We start from the raw sequence: 19,848 nt of genomic DNA on the forward strand, positions 1-19,848 counted from the left end.
GCACTTATACGAAAAGCGAGTCAACCGTTCAACCTCTCACTGAACGCATTAGTACAGCCGTCTGTGATCGCTGGGAAAAACACAGCATTGAAAAGACGGGCAAGATAAAATTAATGCGTTTAATCGCGCCACCTCTGCAGCCAACCGAATGTGTTGGCATGGCTCCGGGAATTGATATCCTTCAGGAATAGGAATAATATGACATTGTTCTGTTACCCTTGTAACACCCTAAAAGCCTGTCATACCTACCGACATTGTGTTAAAGTTTTATTGCTTTAATCGTCTGGGGTTATGGGGTTGTCTCACTGTGCAATTGAATACAAACATAAAATAAACACATAACAATATTATTAATATTATTATACGATAATCATGATCATTCTAAACATTGTAATACTGATGCAGCCATGAAATTGGCCCGCAAAATCACGTTACCAAAATTATAATCGTCTTGTTGGTCCCAAAACACCAGTCTGGGAGTTGCAACGGTGTATAATGTGTGTCATTCAAAGAGCGTTGTATTGACAACCGCCTGGCTCCTTTTATTTTCTTTTATATCAGTAAGGTATACCATGAATATAAAAATAGTTCGACCTTGCGATAACAACTGCACTTAACAGTTATGCGGTTCCCTCATAGATCATAAACTGATCTATTTCTCATCTCTGCGACTTTAACAAGCGAGTTCTGCCTCGCATCAAGTTCGCACTTTGGGTAATAGAGATACAATGCTTGTCCCATAAAATAATTACAAGGCTGAAGCTACAAACGGGGCGTTGTGGCGTTCTCGCTAATTATTGTGAAGGTTGGTAAGTCATTATCTGTGAATCTTTCCAAGCTGCAGGAGCGTGCAAGTGCTGCCTCTCTTTCAACCATAACGAGCAAAGGCCAGATGAGTGTGCGTGTACTTCAAAGTGCACCGACCAAGGGGCGCCGGAGTAATTACGACAAGGGACCGCCAGCACTGGCAGGTTAATGAATTTAAGATTTCTGAGTAGACAAGCGGCATGAATCATCACCAGCCATCAAGCTGAGTGGATGAGTCCTCTTATTCAACAAGCTTGCAGGGATGTAGTTGAACAAAGAAACACATGAAGTTCCAACTCTGTCACGGGATAATGCTTAAAAAAGGGAACGTTATGTTCCTTTTTCCAATTGGAAATTCTACACTTCTCAAAATACATCTCAGAAGCAAAAAAAAATCAACTTTGAACCATGTCATATCAATGCCAATAACCCTAACTGTTCAACTTGACTGCAAAGTCCTCTTTAAAGTTTGAATGACAACGTGATAACATCTGAACAAAGCGTCAATGTTTATCAAACAACTGGCCCACGCTGCCTGCTCCATTCTGATGATAAGTACTATTTTTCTCAGAAGCCAGTCACCGTAACCTTTTCGATACCAAATGAGCGCCCTCCCGTAGTCTAAACACCTGTAAAGCACCGGCCACCAAGTCAGCCCACTCATGCCCCCGCGCGTGCGGTTTCAACATAACGATAAACTTTGTATAGATGTGGTACAATACAACCCCTCCTTATTATGGATGTACGGCAGCGAGAACGGAGGTAACATCGCCGGGTATCAAAGGCGTGCGTTTCCTAGAATTGTCGGCCGGGTTTTTTCATTGATTGAGTCAACGGTCACAACGAAAGCAATACATTGCAAGTTGCACCTTTCAAAGTTCACATTCTTCCAAAGGGATGGAGTACCACCAGAGCGTTTTGGACATGATCAATACGGCAAAGGAGACAGCGTGGGATGGGAATGGAGTTAACCGAACTCACCGACAAGTTGTCATCTTTAAGTTGAGAGTGCTTTTTGATACCAACAAAATTGAAAAAAAAAACCCAAGAAAACAAAGCACATGTCGGCCAATATAACTTGAACCAAACTACAGCCACACTATCGAAAAACAATTCATACAAAGCAATCGGGCATAAAGTCTGTATACATTCTCTGAAGTAGATAGTTGATTTTGGGAACCCCCAAACGTACATTTAATTTAGACGTCTAAATTGGTATACCCGGCCTAGACTTTTAGAGAACGTACGTTGTTAGGATTGAAAGCTATGTCTAAAGATTAAGAACATAGACGAGGGGCGGATCTAGGATTTTCCAAGGAGTGGGGGCGTAAACCAGGGTTTTTCCAAAGGGAGGGGAGCGTGAACTAAAAGTAGCAATGGTATAATGCTCGTAAACGCGTAACTAACATGAAGCCCCAACGGCGCGGGGTTCAGGGCCCGTTCAAGGAATTCTAGGATTGCATTGGGTTTCTAGGAGCTCTGTGCTGCAATTTCAGGCACCAGGGCCTCTCTATTTTCTTCTCCCCCTTTTTTCTTCTTGATGTTTCTTTATGTATTTATTTATTTTTGTTGGTGAGAAAAGGGGGTGTGCGCCCCCCTACGCCCCCTGGATCCGCCCCTGCAGAAGAAATTTATACATAAATAGTACGTTTTTACCAGGATTCTCTGTTATAGTCGTCGTTATGTATCGTTGATAATCATCAAATGAACAGAGCTAAACCAAGTTCACTTTGACTAAATGTTTATCTCAGCATAAAACCTACCCCTTGTGACAGTGACATTTATACAAACAGGTCCATCTTGGTTTATGGCTGATTCCCTAGATGCCGTTTTATTCCGTCCTTTTGTTTTGTTTTCCTGACAAGATTGTTTTGATATTGTGTGACATTTTAATTTACAGTCCGCTTAAGACATCTAATACGGTACAGGCAATGGCTGCAGGATGTTATATTTGCTGGAGAAAAAAAACCTTTGAACGCAACTTGTCCAAATCCTTACAGTGACAGACATGCACGGAATTTGTCCATGGGCTTTGGCTGTCACAAAAACCTTGACGAATCCCCCTGCGCCTTAGGCTTCTAATACTTTAAGTCTTAGCCGAAGGCAACCAAAACCCCAGGAAATGCAACAGGCCAACAAGGAACTCAACTCAATGGTGTTTTTTTTTTTGCGTAAAGCAACATTTTCTCTCTGCTCAGGTTGTGAGGCGCGCTATTGCCGGATGTTCGGGAGGGTAAGAGAGCAGTGAGCCGTGAACTGCTCGAGATCTTGTCCATTTCGACGGGAATTGTTGAACCAAATAGTCGGTGTTTGTAACACTTCAGTCGTAAGTTTGCAAAGCTGTTGGTGGGATCCTGACCTTGTTCAGACGGTAAGAGGTTAGCATTTCGTTTATCAAATTTTTCGTCTTTTAAAATGCTTAAAAATGAAATGTTGGACGACAAAAGTTGTCAAGATTGTTAACAACTGTTAAAACATTACTTAACACTGATTGATTTCTTTCAATGAGTATTCAAGTGTTTAAGATTGCAAAGAATGTGCAAAATGCACAGTGTGTCATCTAGTGGTCGCCGTTTGGCATCGCCTACGAAGAACAGTGAGACTAAAATCAAAGTAAACTTCAACTTTCTGTCAAAACAATTTCTTTTTCCTTTGCTGCCGTCTTATTATGCTAGTTCAGGGAGAATTTCGCTGGCAGTGACATTATCGGGTACCACTGCACAATAGCCTAGTTCCCACGGGGATTGAGCCATTTTTTGTGATTTCTACAACCTGATTTGTTTCCACCCCTGTGCAGTCCTTCGTAAGAGTGAAAGAAATGAGTCCCAGTCCACATCCTTAGCATCTAAATTTAGCGCAATCACTTTCTTTATAAAGTCGTGCGGTGCCCAATCGCAGACCGCTTTGGAAGACTGAATCGCTCTATTTTAGGAATTTTTTATCCTCTGAATTAAAGGTTGCTCTTAAAAATAAGCATAGCTGGAATTCAGCAAATATGAGGTGAACTCTTCCAACATTTCTATAATCGGCAAGTTTCTTGGGGCATAAAAAGAAAGCACTTGATTAGCCATTGAAAAGATACAAGAATTATTTGTGAACTGTAACTTTTGCGATGTAAAACGTACGCTCCTGTCATTATTCAAACTGTTTTTATTGGGTGGGGAAGTAGCACAATTTGTAGGTGCTAGACCATTTTGTTAGTAAAAGCAACATCCAGGATGTCTAGAATTTTTTAAAGCAAAGCAGTGCATGTGACAATGTATACGACTGACGGATGTAGCCTTTAATATTTGCCCCTATTTTCAAATCAATGACGGCCAACGCAGCAGACTAAATAAGGAGACAAAATGAAGTACACACAACACAGCCAGAAGGATTTTATTCATCGTAATGTGTCGGATATAGAAATCTGGGCAGCCAACCCATCCTGCATGCGACAAATATCCACAGTTTGAGCACCCACAAAGGCCCAGAAACATCGCTCCAAGCACCATTTGTCTCGGAGCATCCATTCTATGTGAATTCTTGGAGCACCCACAAAGGCTCAAAGTGCCCATAGTTTCAAGCACCATTTGACCTGGAATGCCATGTTCATCATTATTCATTGTTTGGGCTTCCACTAAGGCCAAAGAGCACTAACAGTTCCCAAGCACAATTTGACTTGGAGCACCACGGCTCAATGACAATGACCTTATGATAGGCCTAAGTGGCAATTCGTTAGGACAGTGCCAGAACACTTCAAAACTTCAAAAGCTGTAACAATTGTTATGTATGCAAAGTTACCAAATGAGATTACAGACACCATTCTTTCTTTGTTTGCACCTACAAAAGAAAAAATGGTTTATCCTCTTCTGTTGTGCTTACTTAAGGGAAGACATGGTTACAGCAACCATTAGACACTTTCTACTCCATCGAGTTAATAGGGGCAATTCACAGTAGTGCGCCTCCATGAGTTTGCAACGCGTTGACCAATTACAACGTGCGAAATGTGTCCACCCAATGCGCGTTTGCAAAGGGTTAACAGATTTGCGCATTGTTATTAGTCAACAAGTTGCAAACTCTTGGAGGCGCACTATTGTGATACGTCCGTGTTACATAATGCATCACAATGAACTTTATCTCATCTACGTATTATTTAAAATTTCTAACAAATCTTTCCCAAAAGTATGGGGTGTTTTGTAAGAGGAGGAAGCGGAAGGTAGTGGGCAAAATTTGTATCGAAGAATCTAGATGTGTTTCTTTCATAGGCTGAGAAAAAAGTGACAATGCGGCAAGTTTATCTATGAGTAAGTCTCATATGGATGTCTGTTTGATCTTTTGGCAGAATAAACACTCTGTGAGCAGCAACAATGGCGTCTCGCTCCATCCACGCCTGCGTCTTGGCGGCTATATTATTGACAATTTGGGCATGCGCACTCGCCATTGACCCCAGCACGGCAACGGGCTGCTACGTGCACAACGCAATGAGCCACGTGGTTCAGAAAGACGGTTGTCGACCCTACGAGCTGATTGTTAGTGGGTGCTGGGGTCGGTGTGCCACGGTCGAGGTAAATGAATGGTAAAAGATTCCTTTTTATTGATGTGCAAATGCCCATGTATTTCTTGCCTTACGATCTTTGCGAAAAAATTTAGGAAGAGAGTGAAATGTAGGCCAACAAGACTGGTTGAAACTCAAAAATAAGCCAAAATCGTCAAGTAAAAGAGCCTATGAATTGGGGTTGTATTGGTTCTTTTCCATTTGATAATTCAATAAACTAATATAGAACGTAAGCAAAAATATGCTAATATCATAAAATAATTCCAAATACACAGAGTAGTACAAGTGTACACAAGCTATACAGCGTGGGAACAAAAAGAAATCGCACCGACATGGATAAGAATCACTTGAGCATGAGTAAATATGCAGAAAAATAAGGAAATGACTTAGACAGAGAACAAGAAAAACAAAAAAAAGGAAAAAAAACAGTGAGAGAAAGAGATCAGGGTGGATGAGGGTGACGAGGTACGGGGTTGGTGATGCAGTGAGGAGATGTAATGGGGAAGGACAGAGAAGCACTGACGGGGTAGGTGGTATAATGCCAAGGATAGCAAACAACATGTGCGTGTCATAGACTCTCCAGTGTTCATGTTGTTACCAATTCGGATTATCGGGATGTCCACGTCACTGGTAGCCACTTCAGAATCATGTGGAGATCAAGTTGGGTCAACTCAAAAGAACAACATATATAGCCCACTATTTCTAGCCCATATTTGCTCTGATGTGTTAAATGCGACCATTGACGTCACACATCTAGGGACGTCAGAGATCGGCCGCGTCTCTCTGGCTTCGATAGTCATGGTTGTCATGAAATACGTGCACATTGTACTTATAACAGATACGTTACTATAGGCTGCAAGGCTGAAAACGATATACATATAGAGAGAATTCGCTGGCAATAGAGATTTTGAACCATAGATGTGTCCTTGTGTCGATAAGATTGAGCCTGCTGATAGAAGCAAACTTCACCTCCAGTTAAACGGCTGAATCGCACCTTTCCAAATATGACAAATAAGCACACAGTTGAGCATAACGCAATTGGAGTGACGCGTGCACCGTGAAACTTGAGAGTTTAGTAGGCCAAGTCGTATAGGCAAAGCCCGACTGCCTCTTTTAATTATTGTTTCGGTTTTTCATCGTATGCCAGATTTAGAATCCTCGTATAAATATCATACTGTTTCTTCCATTCTGATCATATACTCTTTGATTCAACGCCGCTGTTTTCGCAACAACACTTTGATCTGGCAAACAAGGAGGGGAAAAGTAGACATTTAGGACGAGGTCAGACCGACTGACACGCGTCACTTTTGTGTATACGCATAAGACGAAATTACGTCGTAATAAAGAGTGAAAGCACGACCTTTACCTCAAAATCCCAAAATACGGTGTATATTAAAGAATATGCATTGGTAATGCCTCGCTAGCTGTCAAAGTCTGTGCAGTCTTCCCGGCGAGTCTTATTATTGGATTTGGTCTTAACTTCGTCAACCAGTATTTTGCGTTGTGGTCATCTTGCTCGTGTATATAATTCTCTGGCGGGAAACATCAATGAAAATAGCGCTACACAGAAGACACCAAGGTTAAAAAAGATTGTCAGTAAATTGTTTGATGTTAACTAGCATATCTTTTGCCTTCACGTGATGGCCTTGGCAAGCTTGTCGATGAATACCGTGCCATTGGTACTAGTACGAAAACATAGAATTTTGTTCTTGTGATCAAGATTGCATTGTCATGAGTACGAAAAGAATGGTACTACAAAAGTGCATCAGGTGACATCTCAAGAATACACGATCGAATACAGAGGGGATTATGATATGCTTGCATAAAGATTCAGTGATACAATTTGCATCTGGACCTACGGCTTTGACTAATAAGACGGCATCTAGCCATTACAAAGGAGACAGCAAATATCATTTGACAAAACCCACGACGTCTGCGGCGGGCTGACACGCAGAGTCAGATGTTGAAATTTGCACGCACACGGCATGTTCGTTTGAGGGTGGGCTGCGTTAAGTGACATGATGTTAAGGGGATAAATACTGTGGTTCTTGGCAGTGGAGGTGGGGGATGCGGGCGATTTTTGTTTCAGGTAGGGGGAGCTATTGTTGAAATAAAATAACAATTCCTATCCTGGGACGCTTTCTCTATTGAAGTAGTCCTGTACGTGTGTTGTTTCTGAGCTGTTGTTAACAACACCAGTTCAGGATGTCGTTGAATAGGGTTTGTCTCTGTTTTTTGAAGTAAAGACTTCGGTTAATTCCTTGGAAGGGACCTTAGTGCGTACGCACACAAGTTCATTGGGCGTAGCCTCCAAAATGTACCTAATTGCCTCCACATAATCTGAGGGGCCCCTTCGACAGATATCTCGATCCCACTGAGTAACAATTTACGAAAACCCAGAATACCATATTAAACTTCTAACCTTCAATCAGCGAAGTCGGACTTATTTTTTTATGGGGCCTATATGCATACGCATGAGTTGAAAACCTATGGGCGGGTCTCTTCTCAAATTGCTGAGAAACATGTCTCGAAATGATAAGTTGGGCTTCTTCCATTTTTTTCCCTTTCAGATGCAATCCAACGTGTGTGCATTTGTTCCAATTTGTAGCAGCTCGTTTTATCTCGCCAAACCTTTGTGGGTTTTTAATGATGTCTCGTAGCCTTTTCGACATGCACTTAAAAACAAATCAAATATAGTACCGGCATTCTCTCCATATGTCTTTGTTTCGAAGTAGTGGTTGAATATCTCTTGTTTTTTTTTTTAAAGATTTGTCCCATTTTCATGATTCAAGCTTTGCCATATCTCCGTGTTGGTCTAAGATGTCAAAAATATGCAACACCTCCATGATTTTCTTTCAAATTATCATCCATATTAGAGCCGTTTCGTGGGAGAGGGATAGAATAAAACGAAATATGTTACACAATGGCGTCAGAGTTCGAAATCTGTCTGACGATTCTGTCTCGAAGTATTTCCTGTGATGTAGTCAAAATATCAATAACTGGCCTCTTTTTTCGCGTGCGCGGGAAACGAGCAACATACGCCTACTCGTTGATTATTCTCTGTATCAACTGATAAGGCAGCATTATTTTGGAGAAAGGGCAATAATAACTCCCCACATCTGTCACTTTTGTGCACGTGGAAAACAGGTATCATCATTACACGACGCGGTACACGCACATTTTGTTTACCTTTTCGATTATTTCGGCCCACTCGAAGTCCTATGATTTCACGCATTATTCGTAGTGACGATCGATTACGGCGTTCGTGGAAAGGTTTAATATTAGATCCTAAAACAAAAACTGAGCACATGTAGCGAAGCAACTTTGAAACAATGGTTTCAATTGGATGTAGTTGAACAGGCTGTAATATTGAGCTGCAGTTGTCAATAAAGGGATATCTTGAGATATGGTGGGAAAGGAGAGACATACTCGGGATCCTGTCAATTCAACGATTTATTTTGAGTTAACCTGTTTTCAAGGAGCCAAGTTTGGGATCGTGTCTATCCAGAAAACTTTTTTTATATGGTTATCTGTGCAGTCTCGATTAAGTACTTAATTTGGGTATATTAAAAAGCTTTACAGCACATTAAATTTGTTTTTCTTTGTAGTTGTGACAAAATTAAAAAAAAGGTAGACCAGGTAAAAATGTGGTGTTATTTGAATCAAAAATGATTGAAATTAAACATTTCATCTTTAAATACTGTAAATGCCAGATGTTATATTTATTGATAACATTTAAATACATTATATTTGCATATTCTTTGCTTATCTCTGTATTCTTTTCCATGGGCAGGTTCCGGCGCTAAACCCCCCATTTGTGAGCGCCTCCCATTCCGTGTGTGGCTACACTTCCTACGAGGAGAGACATGTAGAGTTACCAGACTGCGACCCCGGCGTCGACCCCGGCTACACCTACCTTCATGCCCTACGGTGTGAGTGCACCACCATAGATTCCACAAACACCAATTACAGCTACAGACCTGATTATTTCGTATCGAAAAAGTAGTAGCAAAACAAATTACCACGTTTCTGTGAAGCGTGGGGTGGGCAAAAATATTCCCTATAGCTGTTTTTCTTTCGATTCCTCCTATCCACAAAAGTACAACTAGGAAACAAATACAACAAACAAGACAATGATAATTTCAATTTAAGTGACATCCGCTCAGTATTATCTGTATATTAAACAGAAAGAACCAGGGGCCTCGAGCAAAGAGTCCAGTATGAAATACCAGAAAGATTCTGTCAATAGATTCACAGACACTTTCCATCTTGTTCCCTGAATCTATCATACTCATATGTAATCTGTGAAATGGGGTGGCGCCAGCCTATTTTAGGTTTCAAACTCACTTTCCATTTCTTCAAATCAGGCTCAAAACATTTAGTTATAATTTATCACAAATTCTAAATTATTTTAAATTTCAAACAAAAAAATGGCATTAATTTAAGGGTGTCTTTAATACAAAGAAGCAATCGTCCCAATCGTGTTGTCCCGCGAGGAACATTGGAATTATGTGAGACTTTGCACTTTTGCTGTCACAAATCTCTAGCACATGTTGATGGTTCCGTACAATCCGCTGAAAATTCCAATTTCGCTTTCGACTAAAAATTCAGTTGGAGTGGTCGTCCGAATAACCTCAAGAGGTCACGGTCATAAACGATATAGCATTTTAGCAACATCCTTACCATGTTATTATACTACGGGGAAAATTAAATCAAGGGATTCGGCTCGTGACTTTACCACTTTTTGCATTGGTTTGACTAACAGTGTCGAAAATGTTCCAGAGGGAGAAAGGACAAACTGTACTCACAAGACATTTGCCCTGTTCCTGGAGGAAATGGTTTCACACCAACTTGGCTCTCTTTTTAGAACCCTATGTTTCCAACTATTCTTATTGAAAATTTAGCAGAACGCAGACACACACGTTCCCCTATTCTTTTTATCATTTCAAAGCAAAACCCTTTGACTATTTTTATACAAGAAAATCATGTTCAAATCTTGATGTGTTCGGAGATACCTCATGATTTTTTTAGTGTAGCCCCCAGCGCATTCTGAGGGCTACATTTGGAATGTCACGTTTTGGTGCCAACGGCAGGCCAAGGTTTATTAGATTTTGAGCGTTGGTCCCTTCTCTGTGGCGCAAGTTTATATTCAAAAGGTGAATCGACACTTTCTTAGAAACGTTATGCAAATTTCACGACAAACGTCAGGTAAAACCAGCCTATAAATAGGTGAAAGTGTCCAGGCCCCTTTCTACAATCTGCAAAAAGCACAACTGAACATCCCTCAAAAGGTATGAGGAGCAAATTTTCACAAAGTAAAGCTTTCACCTGAAAAAGGTATTGGAAAGATATTAAATCATGACATATCACATTTAATTCTGTATCTCACACCTGTGTCAATATTCATAATACAATGAGTGACATTCACGGAGAGTGACAAATCCAGGGAAATTTTACTTTTACAACTTATAGAAAAAATAAAAGCTTTGCACGGGGACATATGAACGGTGGAAGAGTGGGAATGAGTATAGCATCGTCTAGGGGAAGCAAAGGCTTGTTAATTAAGCCGAGATCTGGGCCCTGGGTGTCCAGTTTTAGAGGAAAAAACAGAGTCGCAAGATCGCATCAGAAAAAAGAATGTCTGTCATTCAGCCACCATTCTGCTGTGCCAGCGCTCACTATGATTGCTACTGAGGATATGGGGGAAATGAAAATCATATACCATTGAGGACCATGCGTCCTCGGTTGGAAGCATGTCCTCAATTTAAATCGTGTAGAAATCAAAAGTCACAGTTGGCGACCCTATAGATTACCTATGTAGATTGTGTAGAAAACATCATGTAGTGCTGCAGGTAACACAAATAATGAAATTTGTGGGTGCAATTATTTAAAAGAGAACAATTTAATGAAGTGACGGACCGACTGTTCTATTCAAAGAGTTGAATGCGGGTGGAATAAAACATTGAGTTCGTCACTGAATGAATGGGTATCCTTTCTATCTCACGAATACGAAATATCCACTACTCTTGACGTATTTTACACAACCCTTGAATAATTATATCCTCTTAGTGTGAGTGTAGCCGATTTCCATTCCCATAGCTATCTCCCTTTTCCAATTCGACATGATATTGACACCAGATTTAAGCCTCTTGAATAATCCCATACTTAACAGATGTTTCTGGGTGTCTTACCAAATGCTCTTACTGTTTGACAGCATATTTGATTTGTTTTTTTATTAGAAGCTTCAGTGTCACTTACGAATTCAGGAATTTCTGCATCAAATTCAAAGAATGACCAGTGCTTCGGCTTATCCCTAGCCGTCTGCCATTTTGTGTAAAGAGCTGTAGTGGTATAGTAAGCTATCGTATGATTTATTACTTTTTCATGGCACATTACAAAATTAACAAGAATATTCGTGACAAAAAACAGAAGCAAATGAAGGATACAGGTAAAATTGTATGTTTGTACGAGGCCCGAGGCCTGGGATTACAATTTAAGTAAATAACGTAGTACCGGTCTACAAATATACCATTTAAATTCAAAAGAATTGAACAACAAATATTCATATTCCCTAGTTGTGATTAGAGTTTGGTTGTTCCCTTCATTTTTTTTGCAGGTTATACAATCTTTTTTTTTTCAATTTCCAATCGGATAGTGCTCTCTTTGATTGCTTGAGGGCAAGATCGATGCCAAGGCTCCACCTTGATGGCCCATATATCAGATTCCTAGCTTTGGTATTATGACAGTAATCACGTCCATCCCTGGAGCCATACGCATTACTGGATGATCTCTTTGTATACGTAAGTGTTTCAAACATCCATATGTATCTCTATGCTGCATCAGTAGATACGCAGTACCGTATGAGTGTCCCATGTACCATTTTGGTACACGTAATGTCATGCAAGGCCGTAACTAACGCTGCAAAAGTCAGGCTGCAAATCAAGCTATAAAGAGAAGTTACATAATACCGGTTGAATTTGTTTCTTGTTCGTTGTCTTATATTCTCCCCGCCTAACTTTGCATTAATTTAAATCTTTGTATGAAATATTTGCAAATAACACCACATGCAATTATGTTGGAGAATATGTGACCAACATTTAATACAAAGAAAGGTGTTATATTTCCAACAACAGGAATACTATTTATCTTAAAAAACGACGCTCAGTTTTGGACACATCTGAAGGTATTTATCCCCTCTAACGTAAACACATTTGGGGGAAGAGGTTCCAACTGGCATTTTCTCAAGTGGTCCTCATGCTCGTAGCACCGGCATATTAATGTTCAACATCGATTCATCTATCAAGTCCTGGGGTGGGATGTACCGAGTGCCTCTGAGCGAAGATGCCAATTCTAACGTGATATCGTGATACCACAGCAGCAAGCCATCGGAGAACCTGTGTTGCCAACGGGTGTCTGTTTGCTTCGACACAAAGTTGGAAGCCCGGAATCCCAGGAGACGGACAGAGAAAGCAACATCGGTTGAGAAGAAGAACTAGAACTGTCTTCGCTTGTTAAAACCAACAAAACACATATTGATAGCTCTGGTCCGTTTTACGTGGATTCCATTTGACTGAAGAAATTACAGGCACTGGGCAGCAAAACTAGCAGCTTATAGCCAAGTAGAAAGGTTTGTTTGAATTTCCCCAAGCATGATATGATATGCTGACACTAATATATGAATAAACAAACTTGTCACTGAGTGTAACATGGACCCCTCAACATAAATCATAGTCATAGTGTAATATTCGCTGCACAACTTCGCCTCAAATGATTGCAAGAAATGCATGTGGACAAAACCCACCATTCATAAACAGGATTAAGAGAGGTTCAAGTCTTGATGATATTCTAACAAACCTGTTGATTTAATATTCAAAATTAAAAATGGTGCAACTTGGATCAAATTTGATGAAAATGGGTCCCTGGTCTATCCCCAAACTTCGCCAATTTATTTTTCTTTGAAATGTTGAATCGAATGAACTTCGAAAATGTTCTGAAATATTCTAAAACAACCAGAAAAGTTACACCCAACTCATACGTAACAATTTAAAGACTCGCAGCAAAATGTCAAGAGACGTGTCCAAACTCCACGGAAACATTTTGTAGACTCCTTGCTAGACGGAGCAGACAATGCAGCAATAAAAGAGACAAAAAATCCCCCAAAACACAGAGAATCGAAAACCTCAAGAAAACAATCTATAAATTGTGTTCAACCGTGAATTCTCGCAACGGAAACGCGATTTAGACCGATTGATTGTTTTGAGGTTTTTCTAACTACAGTCAAGATAGCAAGTCAAGAAAGTAAAACGAGCCTTTCTTAAAAAAAGAAAAAGAACAACTGAAATGTGGTAAACTTAGTGGGATAAAAGGTCTTACTAGTAGACCCTGCAGTTGCATTTATGTTGATTCCATGTAAAAAATTGGATTGGGCAGTGGAGGAAGTTATGTCTCATGAATCCTTCTAGTGTCCACTTTCATTGTCAGAGAGTTTAATCGGATGGAAAGGAGCTGAATGAGCAAACAGAAAAAACTGCACCAACCCTAGCAGTTCTGGGGGGAAAATAACACCTATATTGTCGCAGTGCTTTATTTTTGGTATTGAGCCTTTTTCTTTGTGTTTTACGGTAATATTGACACCAATTTAATGGAAATTGGACACACAATTTTTATAAAAATCAATTATTTTCCAAGGCAGGTTGACCCATAAAATCCTCCCACAGTCGGGTGCTTTACTGAACACGTCGTATGCTTGAACGTCTTAATTGATATGACTATAACAACAAGGGTCTATGTTATATTGAATTGAAGCTTTTTAGTAAAGTATTTTTATGCATGGTTAAAGGCAGAATTCACCCAGATGCTAGAGTGTCCCCTCTAAAAAGGTCTGTCCAGCGCAAAAACCTGCATGCGCCTTTGAGTGTCCAATAATGAAGAGACATCCGCAGAATTTTCTTGATGCAGTACGGAAGAGCTTCGGGGAAACTGCAGAACTTGGCTTGTCATGATCAATAAAATATGACTGGGGATAGAGTCAAAACAAGGCCTTAAAAACTGAGAAATTTATAAGCCTAGAATTTGTCAGGCTAGTTTGTTATTATTTCCAAGGCATGCAAAACTGCACCTATATAGATACAGATGTATATAATAAACCCAATCTACGACTGCTCTGAGTGGAACAAATTGTAGAATGATTTACATGTATTGGTTATTCTCTTTTGAAGGCTAGAACCAAGATTCCAGCCACACCTACCCTGATGGCAGTACTTTAATTAAGTCTTTAGCCTCTTACAGTTTTATGAAACTCAAGATCACACTAACAGCAATAGCTAATTCTTTCAACCTCAAGGTTTTTCGGTGAATTAGCATATCCGACGAAATCGATTACTCCCTTCAGTTTGCTTGCACAATCCTCTTCGGTATTAATATCAAATCCATGGTACGGTTTGGCAGAATTAGCACTTACGGCCGCCTTCCCCCTTTCACGTTGATAGAATGACCGAATTACGAATCTCTTTGAAGTGTTTTACTATACTAGTAAAACGAAAGCAGACGTTAGGAAAGTCTGGCCCAATGATTAACTTAACGTTTCGTGCGAGAAAATCGTAACATACAAGCAAAACAAGAACTTGAATCTAAGTGTTACTAATATTTATTTTTTTCAGAACGAACAATTATCACAGATGCACAGTTCAAAAATTTATATTCTACTGAGAAAGGAAGAGAAAAACTAATGAAACATAAAAAAAGAAAAACAAAAATCTGGTATTTTAGACAAGTAAACAGATACTTAAAAAAGCAAACACAAAAGACTTCAAAAACATCAAGTATTCAGTGAAATAGGTTACCAATGAAATGGAATGTATGGGTTTTAAGATGTACCGAATTTCAATTATAAACAAAAAGCCTAAGAATGAATTCAATGAATATGAATAGAAGGGTGTCTCCCACCTAATCCGTAAAAAAGCAAAAATCACTTTCCCCAGCAAATTATTATCACGACTACATGAAGTTCATGTTCGACAGCAACGGGTGATTAAATGTTGAGTCTGCCATAGAGAAATCAGGTGAGAAAATGATGTAAAATTGAATGTAAACCAATTGCTACGCCCATTTTTTTATTTAATCCATTTTGACTTTTGTTTGGGTATAGTCACAAAACTAAAAACTGCTGCCTGAAACTAAGAAATGGAATGTAAGTTATCTTTGGTAAAGCAATGAAGATGTAATCGGCTTTTGTCAGTTCTGTTCGTTTTCAACATCACTGCTGAGGATTTAAACTGGACTCGTAAACACATTTTTCTTGTGTTTATTCCTTAATTTAAAAATCTGCAGATGCATCAGTTTATCTGGCGGGCAGACCGACTGCATTGTTTGGATCGTTCTATCACTCTATTATGATTAGCAAGCCAACTCTACTTCACGAACATCTCCGGGGAAAAATGCGCTTCGCATGGAAATCTAGACCAGGGCGTGGAAGTGTTGAGGAAGGATTAACTCAGGGAAATACGAAAGGGTCCTTGATGCAAATAGCAACCATTAAGAGTTAAAATTAATGGAAATTATACCAACGGTGCAAAGAATCTGAAAGATGAAGCATGTCGAAGACCTCTGGGAATAGTTGACTTTAGGCCGTTGCATAATATGATGATGAAGCATTATTCACCCGAGGCCACTGTTTAGCTCTACCGTCAATATTGGGATTCTCTATGCATGCAGTTAGCACCTTATGATGCTGCAACAGTATCCAATACATGGCACAAAGGCTCTTGCAATTAATATTGATAACTGGATTTTAAACATACATCACTGCATGGCGCTCTTGTGACCTTGAAATATGGATTTGATACAGGGTACGGAGCCACGGAGCCAAATTTCAGGTGGACTGTGCAAATTATTTTCGTCTTTTATTAGCTTTATCAAAAGTAACGACGGGAAGTAGTTGAACGCAGAGTATCAATTATAAGCTTAACTAGTTGGTTGGAATAAAAAAGCTGAGATAAGTTTATATTGGAGAGAAACCTAACAAGCATTCTCTCGCCTTTGGACCAAAATATGATGCCGGACTTACAAAAACTTCCTCAGGCGTATTTTTTTACAGTTTTAATTTTTTAGCACAGGGGTAACTTCCAGGAGGAGGCGAGCTACGTACTCTGATGTCCTGAAGGGGGGGAGAATGAGAACCACATAATATTGGATAGGGACAAGTTTAGGGCGGTGACTAAGCCCTAAGAGGACGTAGGACAGGCTGTGCACTCGCATGCCATCGATATAAATGTGCTTTTTGACATACACATAAGGGCCAACTGACCATTGACTCCCTATAGATCGATCCATGTGGCATCTTTACTTGGTCTATCGTCTTAACATTTAACTTTTAGACGTCCTTGTGGATATTAAGACCCTTCACCGTCAATGTGCCCAAGAAGGAAAACACTCAGCGTGGCCATACCAAAACAGATGCTGACTTTCTCCATGTTTTCTTGTACCGAGAGGAGAGGACAAGAGATTTGTCGTGGGGATTTTTGTTTATCCGGACATCGCGATACAGGGCTGAGTATGATGCATTACGAGATTACCTATCTCGCTGTTCCCTCTTTTATCTAACCTTCATGCCGCGTGGCAGGAAGCGTGTCTCGCCCCGTGTACTGGGCGCCGATATTTGGAAATGGATAGCGTAATGTTACACCGACGTAGAAGCCGGGGAACCTTTGTTAAGAAGAAAAGGCCACTTGAAAGGAAGAAGCTTAGTTTAGTCTCCATCTCAGAAATCTGATCGCTAATTTTAATTTACTTTGGCCGGGTGAGTGAACGAGCTCAACTGGGGAGGACAGACACGGATTTGGCTTGCAGACACCGTATTCCGTCATTACCACTACCTGGATACACTAACATTAATGCGGTTGTTATTACCGACAGTTACAGTTCAGACCCTTAAAATCTATTCTGCTTATTAGCACCTCCTTCTTCTCATAATAAACTTGAATATCAGTATTTACGATTGCAGCACTCCTACGACTGTCCCGTGGGAATTGCCTTTTCCTATTGGTCCCCCTTGCTTCCATGCTGTCCTGAAGCATCCGATCCGACTACCCACTGCTACTCATAACTGAGGGCTGTGCAGCAAAATAGCCATGCTCTAACTCTGATGCTAATATATTATCGTATGATGCAATACAGTATAGGCCAACTTATAAGTAAGACTTGTCCGAGCCTTCTGCTTGCAACTTTTTTTGAAGCTGACTAGCCTCACTTGTAAGTTCGCCTACTGTACTGCGTCATGCGAAAATACATAAGCATCACAGTTAGAGCATGGCTATTTTGCTGCACAGGTCTCACTTATGAGTAGCAGTGGGAAGTTGGATTGGTGCACCAATACATGTTCTCAAGGTCACTGCATAGATCATGTCAATGAATGAATGGCCTCCATGGCCACTGTAACGTCATAAGAATTGCAGCACTCCCATAACTTCCCTCGTCCGCACCCGCCTTCACGGGGCGATAGGGATATGGACTTATTTCTTCGGGTGTATGAATATATTTCCTCAAATCCTGGATCATTGGAAACAATTAAGAATTTTTTTCGGTTGTCCTATAGTCATTTAGACAACAATTTATAAAATTGGGCTAACTGTTCAAGCCAAGTGCTCATCTTGCCAAAAAACGTTGGGCGAAATTGTAGATTTTCCTATTTATGTGCTCAGTGCATGGACCAACGCGCGATGAAAGAACCAACCGAAAAGAAATGTATCTATGGTGTTCTAAAGCAGACAGGCAAACATCGTGTGTGTGAGGTTTGAACGTCATGTTTGTGAGTTTGAACGTCGTGTGTGTGAGGTTTGAACGTCATGTTTGTGAGTTTGAACGTCGTGTGTGTGAGTGATCAGGGCCAATTTCATGAAGCTGCTCAGCACAAAAATTGTTTAGGCCAGTATTGTTTTGCTCAGGAAAAACAGGTTACCAGCCAAAAATCCGTGCTTTTTTAAGATAAGCGAACATCAACTGAACACCAGTCACATGCAGTATACAGCACACGAACATTTTGGTTGGTAATCCTGTTTTATCAAGGGAAAAAATCATGCTAATGATCCATGACATTGGCCCTGACCACTCACAAAAAATACGACGTTCGAACTTACACACACGATGTTCCAACTCACACACACGACGTTGCCTGTCCGCTTAAGAACACCATACATACTCCGAGGAAAAATGATTGGCCTAAATCAAAATCTATCCAGAATTGGTTAGTAATAGAATTACACTTGCAAAGTCATTTTTCGAATGTGGTGCTTGAGTTCTAGATTCGGAAGATTTTTCTGGTCTTGCGTGAGAGTAAGTTTTGGTTCAAACCTTTTGCCTAAAAAAATTTCTAATTTAATCCTGTCAGTGTGTTCTTGTTAAAAGTATCAACAATCTTTGTCGAAAGCTTTCGAGGCTGGCGAAGTTAGTTTTCCACAATTAAATGTTAATGCCACCTCGTCATAAATAACTTCTCTATCCAGAAAACAACTGAGACAAAACGAGAAAAACCATGAAGGCGAAGATCTGAAAACATTATTACAATGATCAGACCCGACTCTTTTGTTCTGTAATCCAAACGACCTCAGGAGAAAGCGGCTGCTTAAGCGGTTAACATATTTAACCAATTGTTAGGGTGCATTTTCTTCTCTCGGAACTAATCAATTTGTGTCAATACATTGGCTAAATAAACAATGTGATGTTTCCTCTCGTAAAGCCACAGAGCATGTTGGCCACTTGGCAGGAACCGATTTCCTGGAAATATTTATATGAAAAGGGTAACTTCTCTCTATTTTTTAATTTTTTGGGGGGGCTTTTAAATACCGTTCTCATCTGGGGTTGCTCTGTTCTCACTCATTTCCATTATCATGATAAACATCGTCATTATCATCTTGAGTGAAATTCAATGTAATGCGACTATTACACAACAACCATAATTGTTATCATTTCCTGCCATAATCATTTCCACCACTAGGGTCACCATTAAACCTCAGCTACCCTCGGTTCCCTCCTAGATAATAAGATTGATTCACTATTAATAAATCACCCGCTTATCAATGTGGTATTCATAGCGGGTGATAAAAAGAAACACGAAACGCGTTTTTGTCCCCTTTTGTTTCATATGCAACGCGATGTAGTTTATTATTTTTAACCTCCCTGTCAGTCGCATCTGAAAAGCCTTAATCAAGTCGCATTTTATCGAAACAAACTATCATATTTCTTCTTCAAAAGCAAAAACAACCGATTCTTGCATTTTAAAGTTCGTCTGAAATTAAACACTCGGGCAATGACCGTAGCCATGACGTCTTCATATAACGAGGAGGTCCACATGTTGATGTAGTACTTAAAACTGTTGGCGAGACGACAAAGCCGAAAGAGGAAAACCAAAAGAAACAAAATGTGTGAGTTGTAATCTTAAACTAACCATTTGAAAGGGATTTTGTAGTTGATTACCGTATCTGATATTTCTTTGCACTTTCAAATAAGCA

The 19,848-nt window shown here is 40.0% G+C and overlaps 2 protein-coding genes across 4 annotated transcripts in view; one reads left to right on the forward strand and one right to left on the reverse strand.

Annotated features, from left to right (window-relative positions):
* The window catches only part of LOC110977635 (thyrostimulin alpha-2 subunit-like), a 37,063-nt gene that overhangs the window by 11,441 nt on the left and 5,774 nt on the right, over nt 1-19,848 (reverse strand). The gene's annotated exons all lie outside the window — the stretch shown is intronic.
* Nucleotides 2,988-12,417, forward strand: LOC110977636 (glycoprotein hormone beta-5-like). Of its 2 annotated transcripts, none has more exons than XM_087144146.1 (3): nt 2,988-3,185; nt 5,132-5,354; nt 9,138-12,417. In XM_087144146.1, the coding sequence occupies exons 2-3, from the start codon at nt 5,157-5,159 to the stop codon at nt 9,348-9,350; spliced, it is 411 nt and encodes a 136-aa protein (XP_087000272.1). In that variant the 5' UTR covers nt 2,988-3,185; nt 5,132-5,156; the 3' UTR covers nt 9,351-12,417. The 2 variants fall into 2 exon arrangements, with proteins under 2 accessions (XP_087000272.1, XP_022087620.1); XM_022231928.2 differs by having other exon boundaries at nt 2,989-3,178.

This window comes from Acanthaster planci, linkage group LG01, assembly GCF_054643075.1.
Source record: "Acanthaster planci isolate LZ-2023a linkage group LG01, COTS_SCS, whole genome shotgun sequence".
In the NCBI taxonomy this organism is placed as follows: domain Eukaryota; kingdom Metazoa; phylum Echinodermata; class Asteroidea; order Valvatida; family Acanthasteridae; genus Acanthaster; species Acanthaster planci.